We start from the raw sequence: 19,427 nt of genomic DNA, 5'->3' as shown, positions 1-19,427 counted from the left end.
TCATATGGCATCACTTCATCCATATTTCAGATTTATGTTTTCAGGTGTATGGTATGGATGCATACATACACCAACCACACCTACGCACTGGAGTGAAATGGATTACTTTGTAGTACAAATGGATTTTTAAAATGCAGAGCACTAAAATGTATAATGTAGGACATCATAATGTTTTCTGATTTAAGTTTCATTGTGCTGTTACTCTGTGTAATGGTACAATACTACAGAGACGGACAGAAGGCTATCATGCTTTTTTGAAACTGATCTAAATCAGGAAATGTTGTAAAACAGAAATTTTGAACCAGATTCATCACTTCAGACAGACATTTTAAGATTAATGATTTGTGGTACGTTGCTATGGTAACATTTATTTCATATCAGTGCAGGTCGAATAAACAGATCATTCTGTTATATAATGGTCATTACTTAACCGCTGATACATTGCCAAGTTTTTAAAAATCTTATCTGATTTTTTGGCTTCATATTTAGTGTAGTAAGATGGACATTACACCATCCAGACAAAATAAGAATTAATATGTAATTACAATAATATTTTGTATTTATAATTGATATTGTAATAACTGTATAATAATATTATATAACTTTTTCATTCTTCCCATCAACTGAAAATAACACATATCACCCCTGTTCTTAACTATGATACAATTATTTTTAACAGGATAATAATCATAGCCATGCATGAAAAATGTGTATTTGAATAATAATGGACAATAAGGAGTGGGAGCAAAATGTAGCTTAATATCACAGTGTGTATTATATATGTGAAATAATGTATCATAATATTTTTGTATTTATATCTAGTACATATTTATATGTGTATATTTTTATATCAATTTTGTGTTTATGCTTTTGTTCATTACATCTTTTTGACATTTAGAAGTACTTTAAGGAACAATTATAAAAAAGAATACTTTGATTTACTCTCATCTAGCCTGTGTAAAGTCTGTATGTATGTCCAGCAGCTTTTCTTAAATTATAATGAAGGAGATGAAATTGGTTTCATGGAACATATGTGGGTTTTGTTATGCAATTAAATGAAAAAAAGAAAAACTCAAAAGCAAAAGAAGATAGATGCAGTTTATTTCCACTGCAGGAAAAAAACATGTGGCATGGTTTCTGCTAGAAAAAAGCAATGCTTTTAATTTTATAGGTCGACATCTCAACATAGAAATCCATTACTAGTTCTCACAAAAAAGGGACAATATCATGGATTAAATTTTAGATAATTCCACTTAAACTAAAAACATGGTGCCTGTTTTTTTTTTTTTTTCTTCTACAGCAATTTATAGAAAGCAAAACTTCTAAATTAAAAACATTCTTGATTTCATTTTTATTTGATGCCTTTTAAATTATACAGTATTTGTATTTTTCATTAAGTCAAAATTCTTTGGAAATTTTGCAGCAGTGCAGAACATTGATAGTTTATGAATAGTTACTTTTAAAGTAGTTATGGTTATATTACTGGAAATTAGTTTGTCTGGTCACTGTTTGATTTTTATAACAGGTTGATGACTAAATTCCAGAATTTCTTTTCTGATCTCTAAGGTGATGATTAATCAGACGATTGAAAGTTATCAACATTCTCTTCACGAATTATAAAACTGTTGAGACATGCAGATTGTAGAATCTGCTCAACTCTATATTACAGAAAATCTAACTGAAACAAACTTTCAGGGCCTTTAGAAGTGAAATTGTTAACTTTGTACGGCTATTTGAAAAAGTACCTCATACAGCATTCTTTTCATGCAAAAAGTATGGAAGCTGTCAGATTCACCAGGCAGTAAAACTCCAGAAAAGATAAATGAACTGAAGAACTGCTATAATGGACAGCCATAATCGTCAGTGATGTTATTTAAATTAAATTTTTGTGTAACGGTGAACCATGGCATTTTTTTTTCTACATGAACATGGAGATTGCAGGAAAAAATTATTTGAAACAAGTTAAACTATGCCAAACCAGATGAAATATGCTTTTCAAGAATTATTTTAGAAGTTACACACCTCAAAAATGAAGTCACATAAGGGCTAAATTAATTTCTTCTCTTCCACCGTGAAACTCTTAACTTTACTGAAAGCAATTGAGAACATGAGAGCATATAAAACTGGGTGGAATAGTAAAACCATTTATAGATCTTAGACAAATTAAATCTCATGGTTACCGCTTTATTATTGACTTTAGATAGATTTGCAGGAAAATTGCACCCATTTTTGATATTTGTGAAGATTCTTTATGTGCGGAGGTTTTGGGAATATATGTGGTCATTCATTGTAAAGCTATTTGAGGGTTTGGTGTTCGAAGGCTTGGAGTCTTAACATTATGTGGTCATTTAAGACCTTTCTAATTGATTAACCTGAGTACTGAGGGCAAAGGTATCTCCAGCCAGGCTTTAGTCATTATTGCCGACAGCAATCCACCAGGATCAAGAGGGATTTAATAAAGGCAGATATTTAGCAGGTAAAAAATGTAGTTGTACATGTAGGTTATTTCAAGTGAAATATTGGGAATAGCATCCTACTTTTCTTTTTTGTCTTGATGTGGAGCGGATGTTTAGCAGGGCAGGACTTGGAGGGAATACCTTGGAGAAATGGTACTATAGGCTTATGCTTTACTATTTGGAAACAAAGATATTGTAGGAAGATTGTCTGTAACAAATAGGGTACTCTCACCTCCATTTCATCTCAAGAGACAAATGGCAATGAACTGCTCAAGCATGAACTCAGGATGGCATGAGTCTCCCTTTCAGATCTTTTTGGGAAATGGCACCTGGTGTCTTTATGCCCCAAAAGTCATCTGCATGACAGAACCCCACATGAGAAGCTAGCCGGAGGCTTGGTAGCACACAACTGGCTGATGTGATTGCTTAGTTGTCAATCGTTAGACGTGACACGAGTTTTTAGATCAGAGCGCTCATTGTCTAGAGAACTTTGTCAGAGGTATGGCCTGGAAAGCTAAAATGGAGATTAAGATTTTCCTTTCCTTGTGCTTAACCACACTGTTATCAAGAAAACATTAAGCCAACTAAATGGCTTTCACTTTTTAGTGAAAATCCTCCCTTCTGCATGATGCAATAATTAAGAAATACTGTGACATTGTTGTATTTGTTTTTATTATGTGTTGTTATTGAGCACAGCAAAGGTGTAATTCACAGCTTTACAAAGGTATATTCCTGTGTGCACTTTCTGTAAATGCCAAGTTTCTTCTTTACACCATTACAGCCAGTATGTGGTTTTCAGACTGACTATTAATATTGGTATTTCCAACCAAAATTGAGGTCAGAGATGTCAGAGCAAGTGATTTGCGTTTAATCTCAGCACCCCAGTTTAGCAAGGTCAAGCACTGCACAATACAGAATGAGAGCAGTATTTAGGTGATGAAGGACAGCAGTGTAAAATGGATTGTAATGTGGCATTGCTCCCCAAGGAACAACTGAGTTGAAAAGTAGAAGATAAAACCTACCTGTCAACGTCAGACAAAGATGGATGTGATATGTACCAAGTACAGCTGAAGTGTGGGACCTCATTTTTTTATGATAATTTTTCATTTGCTGGTAAAGGCAATGTCAAAAGTTTACCTTGAAAATATCTGAGATGCTGAAAGAAAAAAAAGGAAAAGCGGGTCATGCGCATTCAAAACAATGCACGTACTGAAAACGCTGTGGGATTGTTACATTAGTTCAGACATTCAAAGGAGCAAATGAGGTCCCAGTGTTCAAAACCGCCTTGTTATTAACTCTGACACCATACATTCTGATTCCTCCCCTCGGTGGAACCCAGTCCCCTTCTGCATTAATCTTTATGCTCATTATATTACATCTTTCACAGACTTGCAAGCATATATGCACTTTTCTTTGCCTTTCCTTGACTCACACAGTGGAATTCAAAGTTCTGTGTAAGGTAAAGGCTCGGACTTGACTTTCATATGGACAGAGTTGATTGGAAGAGCATATGCCTTTATTTAATGATACAAACCATGGGTTATATTTGTGATTTGTTTTTTATATGTATGCCTCGCTGATTTCTTTTCTTGGTTAGTTATGGAATATTTGATTCCCTTAGTTTTTTTTTTTTTTTTTTTTTCCCCCACAAATCACAAAAAAGCGGTATCTGTCAGGTTCTAATAACACCCAGACATGGAATGGTAATTGTTAATGATGATAAATCATAGAATAAACCTCTGTCTTATCACTGAAGCTACCTGTGACATTACTTTTAGTTCATAATAATAACTCATACTTCATTTTCTGATGTTCTTTCATTAAAAAAAAAAAAAAAATGTTCAAAGGGAATCATGAAACTTTCATTAACTAGTTGTTGCCCAAAAAATGACCATTATAATTATGCATTATATTGATGAATGACTGAGTGCAGCACACTAAAGCTGTACAGACACCACTGCAATGTTAACATCACACAATTATAACACGTGCACTACGAAGCTAAAATTCAAAACAAAGCAAACTAAAATATTTAGACATTTGTGTTGTTGCTATTGATGGAGCTAAATGTTTCACCAGAGAAAAGAAGTTCCAATGGGAATTCCGTGAATTCAGCTCATTATGAATTATGCATTAAGAACAAGTGTTCATTAATCTGACAGCAGTCTTTCTCAGAGGTACCACACTGTATGTGTATAAGTGTGCGCATGTGTGTGTGTGTGCGTGTGGGAGACTGAGTATGAGGACAACCAAGTAGAGGTGCTCAGAGATTAGAAAAGAGGGGGAGACGCACTTTCTAAAATTCATCTGTGCAGGGCTCTGTCTTCCAGTGTTACCCTTTATCAATCACTCGGACCCCTGGTAGCAGCCCAGGAACTGAAGTTTTTAGTTCCTAGCAGCTGTGCAGACATCAGTCTATGACTGCTTTTGTTGAACCTCTGAGTGTTCCAAGCAGATGTTCTCCTTTCAAGGTGAGCCTTCCCAGAGGATACACTGATAGGACACTGGAATTCTGCCAGGTTGTTTCCATCCCTGCCCTGGGATGAGGACGTACATAGGCACCTGGACAAGCCTGGGAGAAGGAAAGGGCAGATGTTCCAAGTGGAGGAACTTCTCTCCTCCCAAAATTATGTAGAGAGCAGATGATGCAATTGCTTTCCCGCTAATGTTATCAGTTGGTTAATTTCATGGGAGTTTTGAGCTGTCTTTGTGATTTGATGTAATTCCAGTCACTGAAGCGTTCATAAGGGTCATTACTGAAGGCTGTACAGACTCTGACATATATTTTACCCAGTGTTGTATTTAATGTGTAATAGATGCCTACTTATTTATGTAGAAGATTACTAGACACTGTGACTCATCGCCTGCTTATTTATGTCTTCTTTTACTGTGCAGTCAGTTCAGAGTACTTTTGCATACTTACTGTACTAGCTTAGACTTTGTGATGGGAAGTTGCTATCATGCTTTTTAACAAGTCAGTAAGCTTATGGCTGAATAGAAGATCCTTCATTCCTGACAAGATGACTGATCATTGAGAATACAATGAGAAGTTATTCAAAAAGGAACCAAAACTTCCTTCTGAATAAAATTGTTTTATTGCACATAAATTTACTTTTTGAGATACTCATATATGGAGAAAATGGATTGATCATTGCAAGACACCTATTTACAACAATTAAGTAATTAATTAATGAATGAAAACTTTTTTAATCCCAGAGAGGAACTGAAGTAGGCTGCATCAGCACACAGTTTACAAGATACAACGTGTTCACGGGAAAAAAAATATAGTGACGGAGATAGAAACACCAGAATGACTGAAATAAAACATGAAGAAAAAAATATTTAAATATAGTTACATACAAATTTGGTAGATGAAATATAGTAATCCAGTAGCACTCATTCAGAGGTCAATACCCCAGCAGCGTGGGGATTCCTTACAGAACCGAATGGATGCTGGTAGAAATTACCTGCAGCAGCACTCCTTGGGATATTTAAATGTTTTAAATCATATTTAAATGGTGTTTTTTTTTTTTTTTTTTTTTTTTTTGATGTAGTCCCAAAGCAACAATTTTGATTTATTGAAGATAAATAAATACATGAATTTAGATCTCTGATCAAAGTGTAGAGCTGAGAATGTATTCATGGTTCACCTTTCACCTTTACCCCCCCCTTGCAGGTTACTTTCGGCACACTGGACCAGCACCCATACAGCGGTCCTTCCAGGGCTGCATGCAGCTGATCCATGTGGATGACCAGCTGGCCGACCTGCATGCCGTGGAGCAGGGCAAACTGGGATCCTTTGAGAATGTCAGCCTGGACATGTGTGCCATCATAGACAGGTAGCCCGCCAAACCCTTCTGACAGCCCCTCTGGACAGTCTGTATGAGCTGGCTGGTAGACAAAGCCCACTCAAGGATTGGGAGGGCACTCTAAAGGGGAAATGTGGGCTAAATATGGGGACATTGCCTGGGGCAGGTTTCACTGGAACTCTGCCTGGTCTCCCTGGATCTACTGTCTCTTTGCACTGTAGTGATCCTGCTGGGCTCCAGTGCACAACCATGTCAAATCCAGCTGTAGCAGGAGAATAGTGAAACTTCAGTGCAGTGCCAACAGCAGCTTATTCGCTGTGTCGAAAACCATATGTAAAACAGGCCCATTGTTAAACCTAAGAGATTAATTAACATGCTGTTTGTGTGCGTTCGTGTGGGTGCACATGTGCTCATGCCCATCTTGTACCGTTAGGCACTGATCAGCTACACGTGTGCTGAAACACAATAAACAAGAGGCATCAGAGGTGCTTTAAATTCACTGAGATTTTTCGTGAACAAAATCGTGGGATTAACTTACACTTCAAATGGCCACGCACTTTTAGCTAAATCCAAAAAGACACAACAGGCACCTCCTGCTATGAATTGAATGGGAAGCAGCAAATAATGAATGCAGTCGCAGTTCACAAACACAGTCTTGTTTCCATTGTCTCATGAATAATTGAATAGGGCTCATTTTCTCGTTTCTTCCTCGAATTGCTCGAATGGAAACTTTATTTTGTCAGTCTCTTTTTTTAAATAAAACTATTATTAAAAACCACTCGAAAAAGAAGCCCAATTTGTGTTCTTTGTTTTTTTTAATAGACAGCATCTGTTCGAGGCACGTTTGAACAACACCGGTGTATTCATCCATGATTATGCCATCCAAACTACAGCATCTAGTTCCCTCAACAACAAACCAAGAAAAGGGGAGGGTAACAGCTTGTATTTATTTATCCCTAATTAGGTGCTTTAAGTAATTCAATAACTGCTTAATTCGTCCTGTTGTGTTCAATTAGATTTTACAATGTTTTAATAGCTATTAAAGTTTTGCTTGGATGGGAATAAACGCACCCCACGCCAGGGAAGCAGTTTATTGTTGATGCTAATTTTGTTTGCTCCATGCCCTTTGGTGCATGCTTTCCCACCACGCTTAAAGTTGAGTTATCATGATGGTTAATGCAAGAAAAGCAAAGCCCGGCAAAGTTGGACTGTCCTTATTTTGTGTCACAGATGTTGGGTTTAAAACTTCTGATGAAACTTTTAATTGAAATCAGAATACTCTATGCCGTGAACATCTGTTAAATGACCCTGGAAGATGCAAGCGGGCATTTTTTTTAAAATGGGATCCCTCCTAGATGCTCTGTCTGTTATTTACAGCAGTCATAGAGTGGATGAGCATGATTTACAGTATTCATGAACTTGAGCATCAGCAGCAGGAGTAGAAAATATTCTGCAGTGAAGGACTTGGTTGCATTTATCTACTGAATTATTCAATTGTTCCAGAAGGGAAGATTCACAAAACGAAGCAGTTATTGAAACACATGACATGCAGTTGTGCTCCTTCTACAGCAGCTTTTTCACTGCTGAGCAAAGGGCCCAGTTTTGAGTTAATACTCAACACCAATTCACTGGCACTCATCCTTGGTGCAGGATGACTTATGTTACCAAGGGTGCTGTATGATTGAGTGTATGAGCCATGTCATATGTTACTGTACAAATGACGCAGTGTTCCAGGGACGCAGGGATCCAGCACTGAGCTGCTCCGGTTGTCTTGCCAGCGCTCTGCAGGGATTCTCCTAAGATGCGTGTTGGCTGCCTGTGAGCTGACCTAGTCAACACCAGCCTCCCATGACCAGCTCATAACTGCCAGTGTGACAAATAGCCATCAGCCATTTACAATCAGTAAAGGGACACATCTTCTCTGACCTCAACACCTGGACAATGATTTGTTTATAAAATAGCAACAAAAACAACAATGTATAATAATATTAAAAACAAAGATTTTAAGAGTGAATAATGCAGTGCTAGTTAAGGGTAGATAAAAATAAATGAACTGCTTTGATTAACAAATTGTAAAATTCCACATATAAGGATATCACAAAAGGCTTTGGATGAGACAGTTGAATGACAAGGTTTTGTGAAAAATATTTTCACTGCATTGCAGTAATTATTCTATGCAGATACACACAGAAATGTGTAGGCAGCTGGTTGCACCAAGGGACTGGACTAGTGCATGTGTAGCTCTGCTGTAAGAAGTTGTGATGGTGGTAGCAAAGAAATCAGTTGTGATGACCTTGATGTACTTTCTGGCTGCATGGTATATTGGTGAGAGGAAACAAACAACATGACATGAGTATAAAATAGAAAGTATGTAATAAATGGACCGGTGTGTAGCTTGTCTGCTCAACAGCCTGCCAGAAATGTCTGCATAGTTTTGTATGATATACTCTGCTAGGCCCTGGAACTTTATCATACTTTTTTGGTCAGCAGCCAAGGTTTGCACAGCCTTGGCAGAAGTAGAAGACAGAGCCCTGTCATGTTTCCGTATGTTTGTGTGGCTTGGACATCACTCTCAACAACACCAGAACATTTTCATTTCAGAACCGCTTGTCCCATACGGGGTCACGGGAAACCGGAGCCTACCCAAATGCTCTTCCCAGTCAGTGGGAGAGGGGTACCGCACTTTTATACTGTGTTCTGGCACCTGATCTATAAGGTACTGTAAGCTATGAGGCAACCTTGTGAAAGGGTTAAAAAATATCTATATGTAGGGGAATATATGTGTTGTGTAATCTGTTTTGGATCTTACAGACTCAGAGCATGTATCGGGCTGGAAAACCGAGAAGGTCACTAAGATGTCCAAACGGTTGTAAAACATAAAACCAATATGCATCATTATTGAGGTATTATTGAAATCAATGCATGCCAACCCAAATAAATTCTTCGTCTTCTGCAACTAAAGCTCCAGGAATACCTTTTGCTTCTTTCTCACCACTGCTGCTGTGCTGTTCCCAAGCACGGTCCCCAACACTTTGAACGTTAAGTGGGACAGGCAAGTAATGGGATAATCCATATGGAGTCCAGAGAAGAGGGCCCCTGCTCCTGCCACTATCCTTTTCTCGAGTCAGGTTAGGTTTTTCCAGCACAGAATGTGTTTCCAGGTGCTGGAATGAACACATCCACCTTTTACTCATCGTATGGATTTCAGGTAGTGGTGCTGTGCTTGTTCTTGCACTGTGGGCCTGTACCTTTTCTTGCTGATCTCTGACACACTCAATTACACTTCAGTGAGTGCCACAGCTTCTCCTCCCAGAATTCCCTGTCTATATCAAGGAGCCCAGGAGACCAGGAGAATACATGGGCATTTGGAATTATTTTGACATTTATGTTTTGGGGTTGTATGGTAGCACACTGAGTGGTGCTGCCACTTCACAGTGCCTGGGTAGTGCGGGAGAACGTGGGTTTGATGCTCACTCAGTCTGTGTGGAGTTTGTATGTTCTCCCTGTGTCTGTGTGGGTTTCCTCCGGGTGCTCTGGTTTCCTGTCACTGCCCAAAGACATGCAGTTCAGGTGGATTGGTGACACTAAGTTGCTCATAGTGTGTGTGTGTGTGTGTGTGTGTGTGTGTGTGTGTGTGTGTGTGTGTGTGTGTGTGTGTGTGACTACCCTGCGATGGATTGTCATCCCATCTAGGATGTAGCCCCCTCAGCCTTGTGCCCAAAGCTTCCTGAATAGGCTCCAGTTCAGCGCAACCCTACTCAGGAGAAGCGTTTATTGAAACTGGATGGATTTATGTGAGTGTGGCAGGGTGGCACAATGGGTAGCGCTGGTGCCTCGTAGCAACTGGACTGTGGGTTTGAATCCAGCATACTCTGTGGGGAGTTTACTTGTTCTTGTGTTCATTTATGTTTCCTCTGGGTGTCTGGTTATCTCCAACAGTCCAAATACATATGTGATGGACTGGCATCCCATCCTGGGTGTGTCCCTTCTGTCCTGTGTTGCTGGGTTAGGCTCCGGTTCACTGCAACCCTACTTAAGACGAGCGGTTTCAGCATACGTGTGTGAATCCCTTTCTCATTAGCTGCTCCCTGTAATATCATAGTCTTACCCAACGCTGAACTGCTATAGTTAAATGAAAAAACCACACCTCATGCAAAAAATTCACACAATATGAAACATATTGTATGAGAGGGAGTTTTTTAGTCAAATCACAGGGGGTTCAAATCTGCATGTAAGATAAGACAGCTTTAGAAAGCTTAGGAGGTACATCGAGGGAGAGGATTCCTCTTTTCTCTGCCCATCTCCCCAGGAACCCAGGTTTGGCATGTCATCCCTATCACCCCCACAGGGCTAATCTTTTGTGAACATTTTAAGTCAACATTATCACTTTTTATTTTCCATAATAGCTGCATTATATAACTGTCACTTCCCATTACCAAGGCCTCGCTCGCAGTGTAAACAGGCAGAGCAGACAGGGCCTGGCGTCAGGTCGCCTCCCTCCCCCGGCTTTCGATCATACATTTCCTCCTCCTCCGCAGTGCCCAGGCATGCTGGTAACGCAGACACACTCCTACATTCAGTCAGACTGGCGAAGGGATAATTAAGCCCTGCCCGTTGGCCTTGCAGATGACTGAAGGGGACGTCTGCATTTCAGAAAGCCTCCATCACTGCACAGCGGCTGCTGCAGCCCACCAGCCTTGGGTATTGGTATGCCAATACACTTGGCATATATTGATGTGTGGTGAACTTGCAGAAAAAAGTAGGGTCATCCAGAGCACGTATATTTACATTGTATAGGCCTAATCACAAACTCCAGTTTGATTTATTATGGCTATCTAAGCATAACTCTGATGTGGAAATGAATGCATTCTTTATTTGAAATAATACGAAAAATGCGTCTGTGAGATAGCTATTTTTAATTGCCCCAGAGGATATCAAACTCTGTAACATCAAACACACTGGATGCAGGACAAGAAACAGAATTGACCTTTTGCAAAGCAGTCATCATCAATATTTGACTTGAACAAACTTCTCTTGCCAACTGGCCTGACCTACGTGTTCCCAGTCTACGAAGGAAGACAAGACTCCAAGGAAGTTCTCAGGGTAAACATTCGTGCCGTAACATTGAGAGTCACTCACAGATGGTCAGAAAAATCACCCAAGAAAGTTTGAAAAGTGAAACAAATGGATGTCTGACATACACAATACTCTACAGAAACATTTTATTAGGAAATTTAAAATCAGTACATATTCCTTGTCCACTAATGAGTATCAGTACAGTTTTATTTTGTTCAGTTTTTTTCCTTCATGTGATAGATAAGTTTTTAAGGTATCAGAGAGACATGTAATTCAATCAGTGCAGTTATTTCATGAATGTGCTGTAGAATGTTACCATTTTCAGATTTTGCTGCTGAAAACTTTCTTAAATGCATTCATATTTGAAGCTTACACCTCCTAATTATGTTTGATATGAAGCCAGTGAATCTATTAATTGTTTTAACATTGCATGTTTAATTAGAGCTTTGCTCATACATTGACATGGTGATACAGAGATTCTTTGTACTTTAAAAGTACTGATCTTTTCTTGTACCTATGCAAAAACTACTTGAAGAACAGTAATTATCCATCGGCTTTGCAGCTGGTGAATGAAAGGATTGCCATATTGATTCTTTAATCATATTGGGAAAATTTAAATTAAAAAATGCACAATGCAATTATTAATTTATGACTCTTGTACATGTTAATTATTTGACTACTGTTATCTACTGTTAGTAATTGCGCACAACGTCAAAATAACAACAGACTAGAGAATCAAGTGGATCGAAACTAATTTCTAAATCAAAAATTGACCAACAAAGTTTATAGTGTTCAATTTTTGCTTTTTTAAAATGATACTATATTAGGCAATTACACAAATTCCATAGGTATCATGAGATGTGTATTTTTTAATATTATTTTACACCGAGCCTTCATCATTTTTCATGTGAGAATTACTTTTTTGTTTGATGGAAATCTAAAGTCATTTTTCATTTTCCAAGTCCACCAATATTTCCCAAGTGGGAAATATGCTTGTCTGTAAATTGATGTTTGGGTGTTTGACTGACATAGTTGCAACAGCAGAGTTCAGGTTTTCGGAAACGCCTACAGTATTGAATTGAGATCTATTTTTGTGTCTATTTGGTTAGCCACCACTATTTTTCATTTTCTGAAATTCCTTTTCTTGTCAGATACCATATTTTGTTCTGTCTAGAGTCTTAGTATGCAAGTGGTATTTGAATTTTTTTGGAGATTATTTTTTCCATTTCCCGTTGATGTCTAAAACTGTATAAGGAAAAAAAATAAAATTGCGTACCACCAGAGTAAAATTGTCTGGCATGCAAGTTCCAGAAATTACCTGAAAGTTCTAGTGAATGCAAGTTATAGAAATGACCTTTACTCTAGTTCGCAATAAAGTGGTGAAGAAGCCAGGCCACAAATAATAGTCTTTAAGATTGAAAGCAAGGTTTGGCAGAGAAATGTCACACAGGGAGCATAAAAATGCTTCTTCCTGTTAAAACTTGAGTAAAGGCAGAGTTATGCATGTACCCATGTTTTTGTTTTGTTAAGTTCCAAATATCAGGATGTGAGGAAGGGATACTTCTTATTGTCTGTAAAATCTCAGAAAAGGTAAGTCTTATTCAATTCATATTCAATCTCCGTCTACCTATGGAAATTTTCCATAGGTAGCCAAACCCACAGGGACCTGATCCTTAAATCAAAATCTTTCACCTCAGACATTTTTTCCCCTTCACAGTCATAAAACCTATTTTGTTATATGCAGAACAAGTAATGGATTCCATCATCCAGAAATATCGAAGTGTACAAGATATCCCTGGGTACATAAGCTGGCAAAAGTGAAAATGAACATAAAGTTTTACTCTCTGAGATTAACATATGTAGGTGACAGCAGAAAAATATAAATGAAAAACGGCTTTTTCCGTGAGTTACGAATATTGATAAATGTTACAAACGGCTTCAATGTGCACTTGGAGTTGCCATTTAACAGTCAACATGGCTCATGCTGCCAGAGCACTGCTACAGCTACCTGACAAATGGCATCTGGCATGTAAGATTTCAGCTGCTTTAACACATTATAGCTCTTTGAAATGTCTGTATTTCCAGGATAAATGTATACAGAATATTTCTACTTTTTGGGTATGTTGCCTTGACTGGCACATAAAAATGTCTAGGTACCCTTTCTTGGCAAAATGATGTCAGAAGTCACGAATGGATCTTTGGTACAGGAGGAAAAACAATGAAACACAAGAAAGGGCATCAAGGGAGCTGTGGACTGAGTAGAACTGAGTGAAAACAGGCTTTGAAGCAGAAACTATGGCTTTCTCTGTTGTATGGAATATGGTATTTGAACTGTAATGGAGAAGTCCCATCAGGAGGGGTTACGGACAGCTGTAAAAGGACAGAGACAAGAAAGACTAGATCCCTTACATTGTTTGTTTCAGGAAATAATCTGATCATACAGAACACACAGATCATAACTAAATACAAGTTCTTGTATCTTTCTTTGGCTGCATTTTCATGATAGTCCCATAAATGGAGTTTCTCCATCAGATGTGTGTGAGAGCTCTTTCACTGAACCACATCCAATGCGGTAATCATAAGTCCCCTTTGCACAATCTGTGCTACAGTTTGACTGATGATGTTTTTAGGCTCTTTAGCTAAGAGCAGCACCATTAGCGGACTAGAGGTATACTAAAGAGATATTTTTGGCACAAAACTTATAAGCAACCTGAGGCAGTGGGAATTGGTAATTCGAAAGCATCTGCTACCCAATGAAAGTGTTTTAATGCAATTACCATGGTTAAATATTTCCTTTTGAGAATGGGATCTCAGGAACAAATGTTGTTATATCAGGTTAAATTCAACTGTTGCTCAAAAGATATCCAATTTACATGAAGTTTGTAGAAAAAAAATGTGCAATAATTTACATGAAATGTGGTGATTTTCTCTTTTGTTGCTCTGAGCTTTGAACAGCCTGGTTGTTTCAGCTGGTACAAAATTAGCATCTTGTGCAATTTTCAGCATTCAGCAACTTGTGTAATTCCCCTGCTGTGTGTTGTATCTCCAGGTGTATGCCCAACCACTGCGAGCATGGCGGCAGATGTACCCAGACCTGGGACAGTTTCAGCTGCACCTGTGATGGAACTGGATACTCTGGAGCAACGTGTCATACCTGTGAGTGCATTAGCGCAGCACTGGCATGTGCTGGGTCTTTAACATTCTATTTATTCCTTTGACAACTACATGCACTGGCATCTTCTGAGACACATGTGCTCCTTTGTTGCTTATTTGTTGTGCTGCTTCCCTGCCTTTAGATTTATTTTGTATTCTCCTCCATGTTTTTGTCACTGTTGCTATGCATTTAAGTTTGTTACAAAAACTGCAATGCTCAATGCGCACACACACACGCTGACTGAAACTGCTCGTCCCAAGCGGGGTCGCAGCGAGCCGGAGCATAACCCGGCAGCACAGGGCGCAAGGCTGGAGGGGGAGGGAACAGACCCAGGACGGGAGACTAGTCCGTCACAAGGCCCCCCCAAACGGGACTCAAACCCCAGACCCACCAGAGAGCAGGCACAGGCCAGACCCACTGCACCACCACACCCTCTATGCTCAATGTACTTTGGACAAGTACACATTTTTGTTATCAACTGGAATATTTTTAGCATCACTACTATGACTTCCTTGTAGTGACCTTGACTTTTACATGATTTGAGTAAGAGGTCATACCGTGTGACTAACTCAGCTGTCTGAGTCTTTCCTAGAGAGTATTCATTCTCTAATTATGGGAGTGATGTATATGAATTCCAAGGATACCTGAGGCAAGGCTTACTGAAGAATTTCAGTTGCTACAGGAGGTGTTAGTGGGGGAAAGTGACTGCAGTGGAATATTTGCACCATGATGTCACTCCCTAGAGTCAAAAAAAGCTTGAATAATTGGGAGCTTTGGTCTTTACCGTAACAAGCCATTGTCAGGTACAATGTATGCTGATATTTGTTAAGGACACAGGCTCAAGCCTTGGTCTGATCCAACCAATTCATTACACTCTATTTTTACCTAGACAGGTAACATTTGAAGTTCAGACCATCACACACGGGTCTGGAACTCATTAATGGTCATTGATTCAAAAGAATTGGATCGTGTCAGCAGCCCCTCAGATGGACTTGCGACCAGTGAAAGGGAGTCGTCTAGAATGATGGATCAAGGTCTTTTGTTGACCACCCTCATTTTTGTCAGCCATTGTAGATTAGACAGGTAGGACAATACATGAATCTTTGGAACAGACTAGGCTTTTTGGAAAGTGGCAGCTTGAGTAGGTTTGTGTACTGACTATAGAATTCTCCCAACATGTAATGAATGTTAATGGCACTAATAAAGCTATGGAAACTCTAAAGAGCCACCCCAGTGGCTGAGCGCTGGAGCTGAACAGAGCACATCTTAGTAAACTTATACATCACAGGCTTCCAGTAGTAATTTGGGTATGTCTGTTAAAATAGTGCTGTTCAGAATCACTGCCTGTATAATTTTATAGGTTTTGTATGCATTATTACACAATTTACCAATGAAATAAAGAAGCAAGTTATTGCAAGATAATCTGCCTACAGATACAGTATATAGGTTACAGTATATGTACATACACAGTTACTTCTGTTGAGACAACACACGCTAATAGCTGGTGACTTTCGTTGTAAACCCTAAATTGGCATACTAAGGTTTTATGACAGAAGTTTCTGGTAATTTCTCTTTCTTTATTTTATTAATTTTTTATTTGTTTGTTGATTTAGTACATACAGACTGTGTTTGTTGTGGATATAGTGCAAAATATAAATAATTTAAATATATATCTTTAAAAATCTATAAATTTTGAATGCCAAAAAAAATCAAATGGAGGAAAAAAAAGAACTTAGAAAGGAATCCTCAAAGATAGTAAAGGATTCCAATATCAAAGTCTAGCATCTCTAAATTTTTATTTTTTTTTCCCCGTTTAGTGTCTTGACTGTAGGTGCTGTTTTTCCACTTAATGGATTAAAACTATGGACTGAATTATTATAAGAATTTTCTGAGTAGCTTAATCAGAGGAACCTAGGTGTTAGGTGTATACGAGTGTGTTTTTGATAGCTTTGCGCTGTCATTTTTTCACAGAAACTGTTCTAGTTAGATTGCCTAAAACAAAGATCCTTTCTCATGGAAAGCTATTAGTTATTGATTTGTAGCAACCTCTACAAGTAACTCAGTGTTACCTGGTGTGTTTCGGGTTCTATTAGATGTTAGGAGTTTGTTTGTTGCTCAGCTCCTGTAAATGACTTTGAGGTTTGGAACAAGGGAGTATCACTTGTTCCACAGGGGTGTGTGCCAAAAAGCAAAGGTCAACAAAGGAGGCTCACTGACCTTCCACAAAAATCAGTGCATTCTCAAGGTAATACCTGGCTATCTTTTCCACTGAACAACTCCAACATCAAAACATACTTAGCTCTTATTATTGTAACATGACCTTACCAGGATCACTCTATGATTGTGAGCAGAACTGTTTGATAACTGGCATTTCATTTTATTTATCTGCTGCTCTGATCCAGACTAATTGACATGTCTATTATTTTAAAAAATGTAATATGTTCAGTGCAGCAAGCATGAACACCGGCGAAACAGCACTGCCAGCGTTTATGTTAATTACACAGGGCATTATCAATTACTGCAGATATTGCTGTGTACAGTCCAGGGCCAAAGATTTAATTTAATGTAGAGATTCAGTGCAGTCCAAAGAGGTAGGGAATTTCTATACAAAAGAATAGAGTAAGCAGTTACGTACCTGTAATGTGTATTATGAGTAGTATAGGACAATGGTAGGAAAAGAACAAGCTCTGGAAGGGGGACTCCCACAGGAAAGTAGCAAATGGCAGATTGCTGAGCAGAGCAGCCTGGTGAGGAGTAGAGGTTAAGTGTTGTAGAGGTATCTAGATCCCAGACTATTTGTTGTTTAGTCATCCAGAAAGAAGGTCCTGAACTTGAACAGAGGCAAGGAATATAGTGACACACATGCAGAATGCTAGAAAGCAGAGGGGACATTGCACCCTGGGTCAGTTGAAGAAGTCCAGTTGCATGTTCAGGAAGACCAGACAGAAGGGAGTTGTAGTTAACCAGGCATGAAATGACCATAAATCATGAGTTTCATGGACATAGTTATAAGGGTCAATAACAATCAGCACATCATGGTTTCTGCTGTTTTATACTAAGTGATGAAAGTGTATTCTTAACTTCATTACTATGAGGCACCTCTGGGGTCTGGTTTTTAGAGGCCTTGGGTAATTGCTTAGAATCTTATGTAGCCCCCTGAATGTGGACATAAATATTTATCTATAGCATTACTTTGTATTTATGCTGTAGCTGTCATTTTATTATTAAAAGATGTTCTCCTGAAAATACTTTGATTATTGCTTACACAGACATAGAACATTAGACATAGACATTCAGTAAATGGAATATTAGTTGATTTTTATAATGTATGCAAAGAAATGCCGAATGAAGTTCGTAAGGCCATGAGTGAAAAGTAGCTCAGCCAATAGTAAAGTCAGCGAGCATGGTATCACTTCATGTAGAGCAACTTTCTGTGATATGCGTAGCATAAAAAAACACAAGGAAAGTTAATTTAAAGAAAGTTTATTAATTTAGCTATTGCTTTTATCCAAAGCAACTTACAATTATTCTCCCATTTATACAGCTGGGTAATTTTATTAGAGCAATTTTAGGGTAAGTACTTTGCTCAAGGGTACTACAGCCAGAGGTCCCAATTGAACCTGTGGGTCCAAAGGTTATACCTCTAACCACTACACTACCAGCTGTCCTTGTTAAGTTTACATGAATAATGTTAGCATATGCTTTTATTCTTGTTACAATAACTGTAAAATGTGGGTGACTAAGTCAATATCATTCACAGTTAACTGAAAGTAACATTTAAAATTTCTTTGTATCTACTGAGAGAAGAAAAATATAGAAAACAAGTATCCATTGGAGAGGTGTTACAGCCTACCTTTAGATCGCTTAAGTTCACTGTAATGCCTTGCATAGTTAATGCTAGTTTTAAATAATCTGCTTAGGCCTATCTTGTGCTTCACATCCTGTCCCATGATTTGTGGGCTTACAGTATTAAAAAAAAAAAAAAAAAGATTATCAAGGTGAACATGAGTCTAAGCTTCCACCACTCTCATATTTAATGCATGCAAATATGTTACACTGGTTAAGTCTTCATCCATAAATATTTTAATTTTGGCGGCTGGGTACTTTTTTGATATTAGTATATTCTGTGTTTAGCAAATATTTGGTAAATTTTTCCCATCTGGTTGTATCTTTGTATTCCAATGTAAAAACCATACCTTACTGAAAAAAATCTGTGGCAAACAACAGTGGCAAAAACATTTCACATAAGCTATGTTATGCACCTCGAATATTGTCTAATGGTTGACACGGGCCATTGACTCAACAATTCACAATTCATTAACCATTGTCAACCAGCTGTAGGAGGATGCCCTCCTACTCTTTTCCAACACTCTTTCCAAATCTCTCTCAGACCAGCTGCCATGAATGTCCATCTTTGCTGTCTCTTGACATTCAGCTGGTCTTCATTATCTTGCACTGGCATGGGTGGGTAGTGGGTAGCTGTTTATTAAATTTTTGCCTACCTCATGCAGTGGCTCCACCTCTCACCAGTACAATGACTCAATAATTATATTTAGGTACATCTTGTCCATTACAGCATCTCGTCCTTTTTTCCCTTCAGCACAATGCAAAGCCTAGTAACTTTTCATTGTTTATGGATTAATATGTAGAATTTCTAACATTATACATAATTTAAATACAGTGTCATTTGAAATATACGAACCCCTTGTGTCTCTTAGCTATACTACAAAACGTTATTTAATTAGAAGAAGTCTTTTTAATCTAACATAGTAGGTGTGTAATTATCAATTGTATGTGTTGGTTTAAAGAAAATCATGTGTACAGAGGAAAAACTGAAGTAGTGCAGCTGCAAAAATAAGTGAACCCCAAGCTGAATTGATTAAACCAAGTAGGGAAATGGAATCAGTAATGTAAACCATAATCATTTGCTCA

General features: G+C 38.3%; 1 protein-coding gene across 2 annotated transcripts in view; it reads left to right on the top strand.

Moving 5' to 3' along the window:
* LOC108935522 (contactin-associated protein-like 2) overlaps window positions 1-19,427 on the top strand; it is a 300,803-nt gene that overhangs the window by 179,411 nt on the left and 101,965 nt on the right. For both annotated transcript variants that reach the window (XM_018754213.2, XM_029254781.1), the window contains exons 10-11: window positions 6,133-6,295; window positions 14,391-14,497. In XM_018754213.2, coding sequence (XP_018609729.1) covers window positions 6,133-6,295; window positions 14,391-14,497 — 270 coding nt within the window. The remainder of the gene's footprint in view (window positions 1-6,132; window positions 6,296-14,390; window positions 14,498-19,427) is intronic.

Source organism: Scleropages formosus, chromosome 9 (genome assembly GCF_900964775.1).
Source record: "Scleropages formosus chromosome 9, fSclFor1.1, whole genome shotgun sequence".
Classification (NCBI taxonomy): domain Eukaryota; kingdom Metazoa; phylum Chordata; class Actinopteri; order Osteoglossiformes; family Osteoglossidae; genus Scleropages; species Scleropages formosus.
Note: the sequence above shows the minus strand (reverse complement) of the source record. Positions and strands in the feature narration are given on the sequence as shown.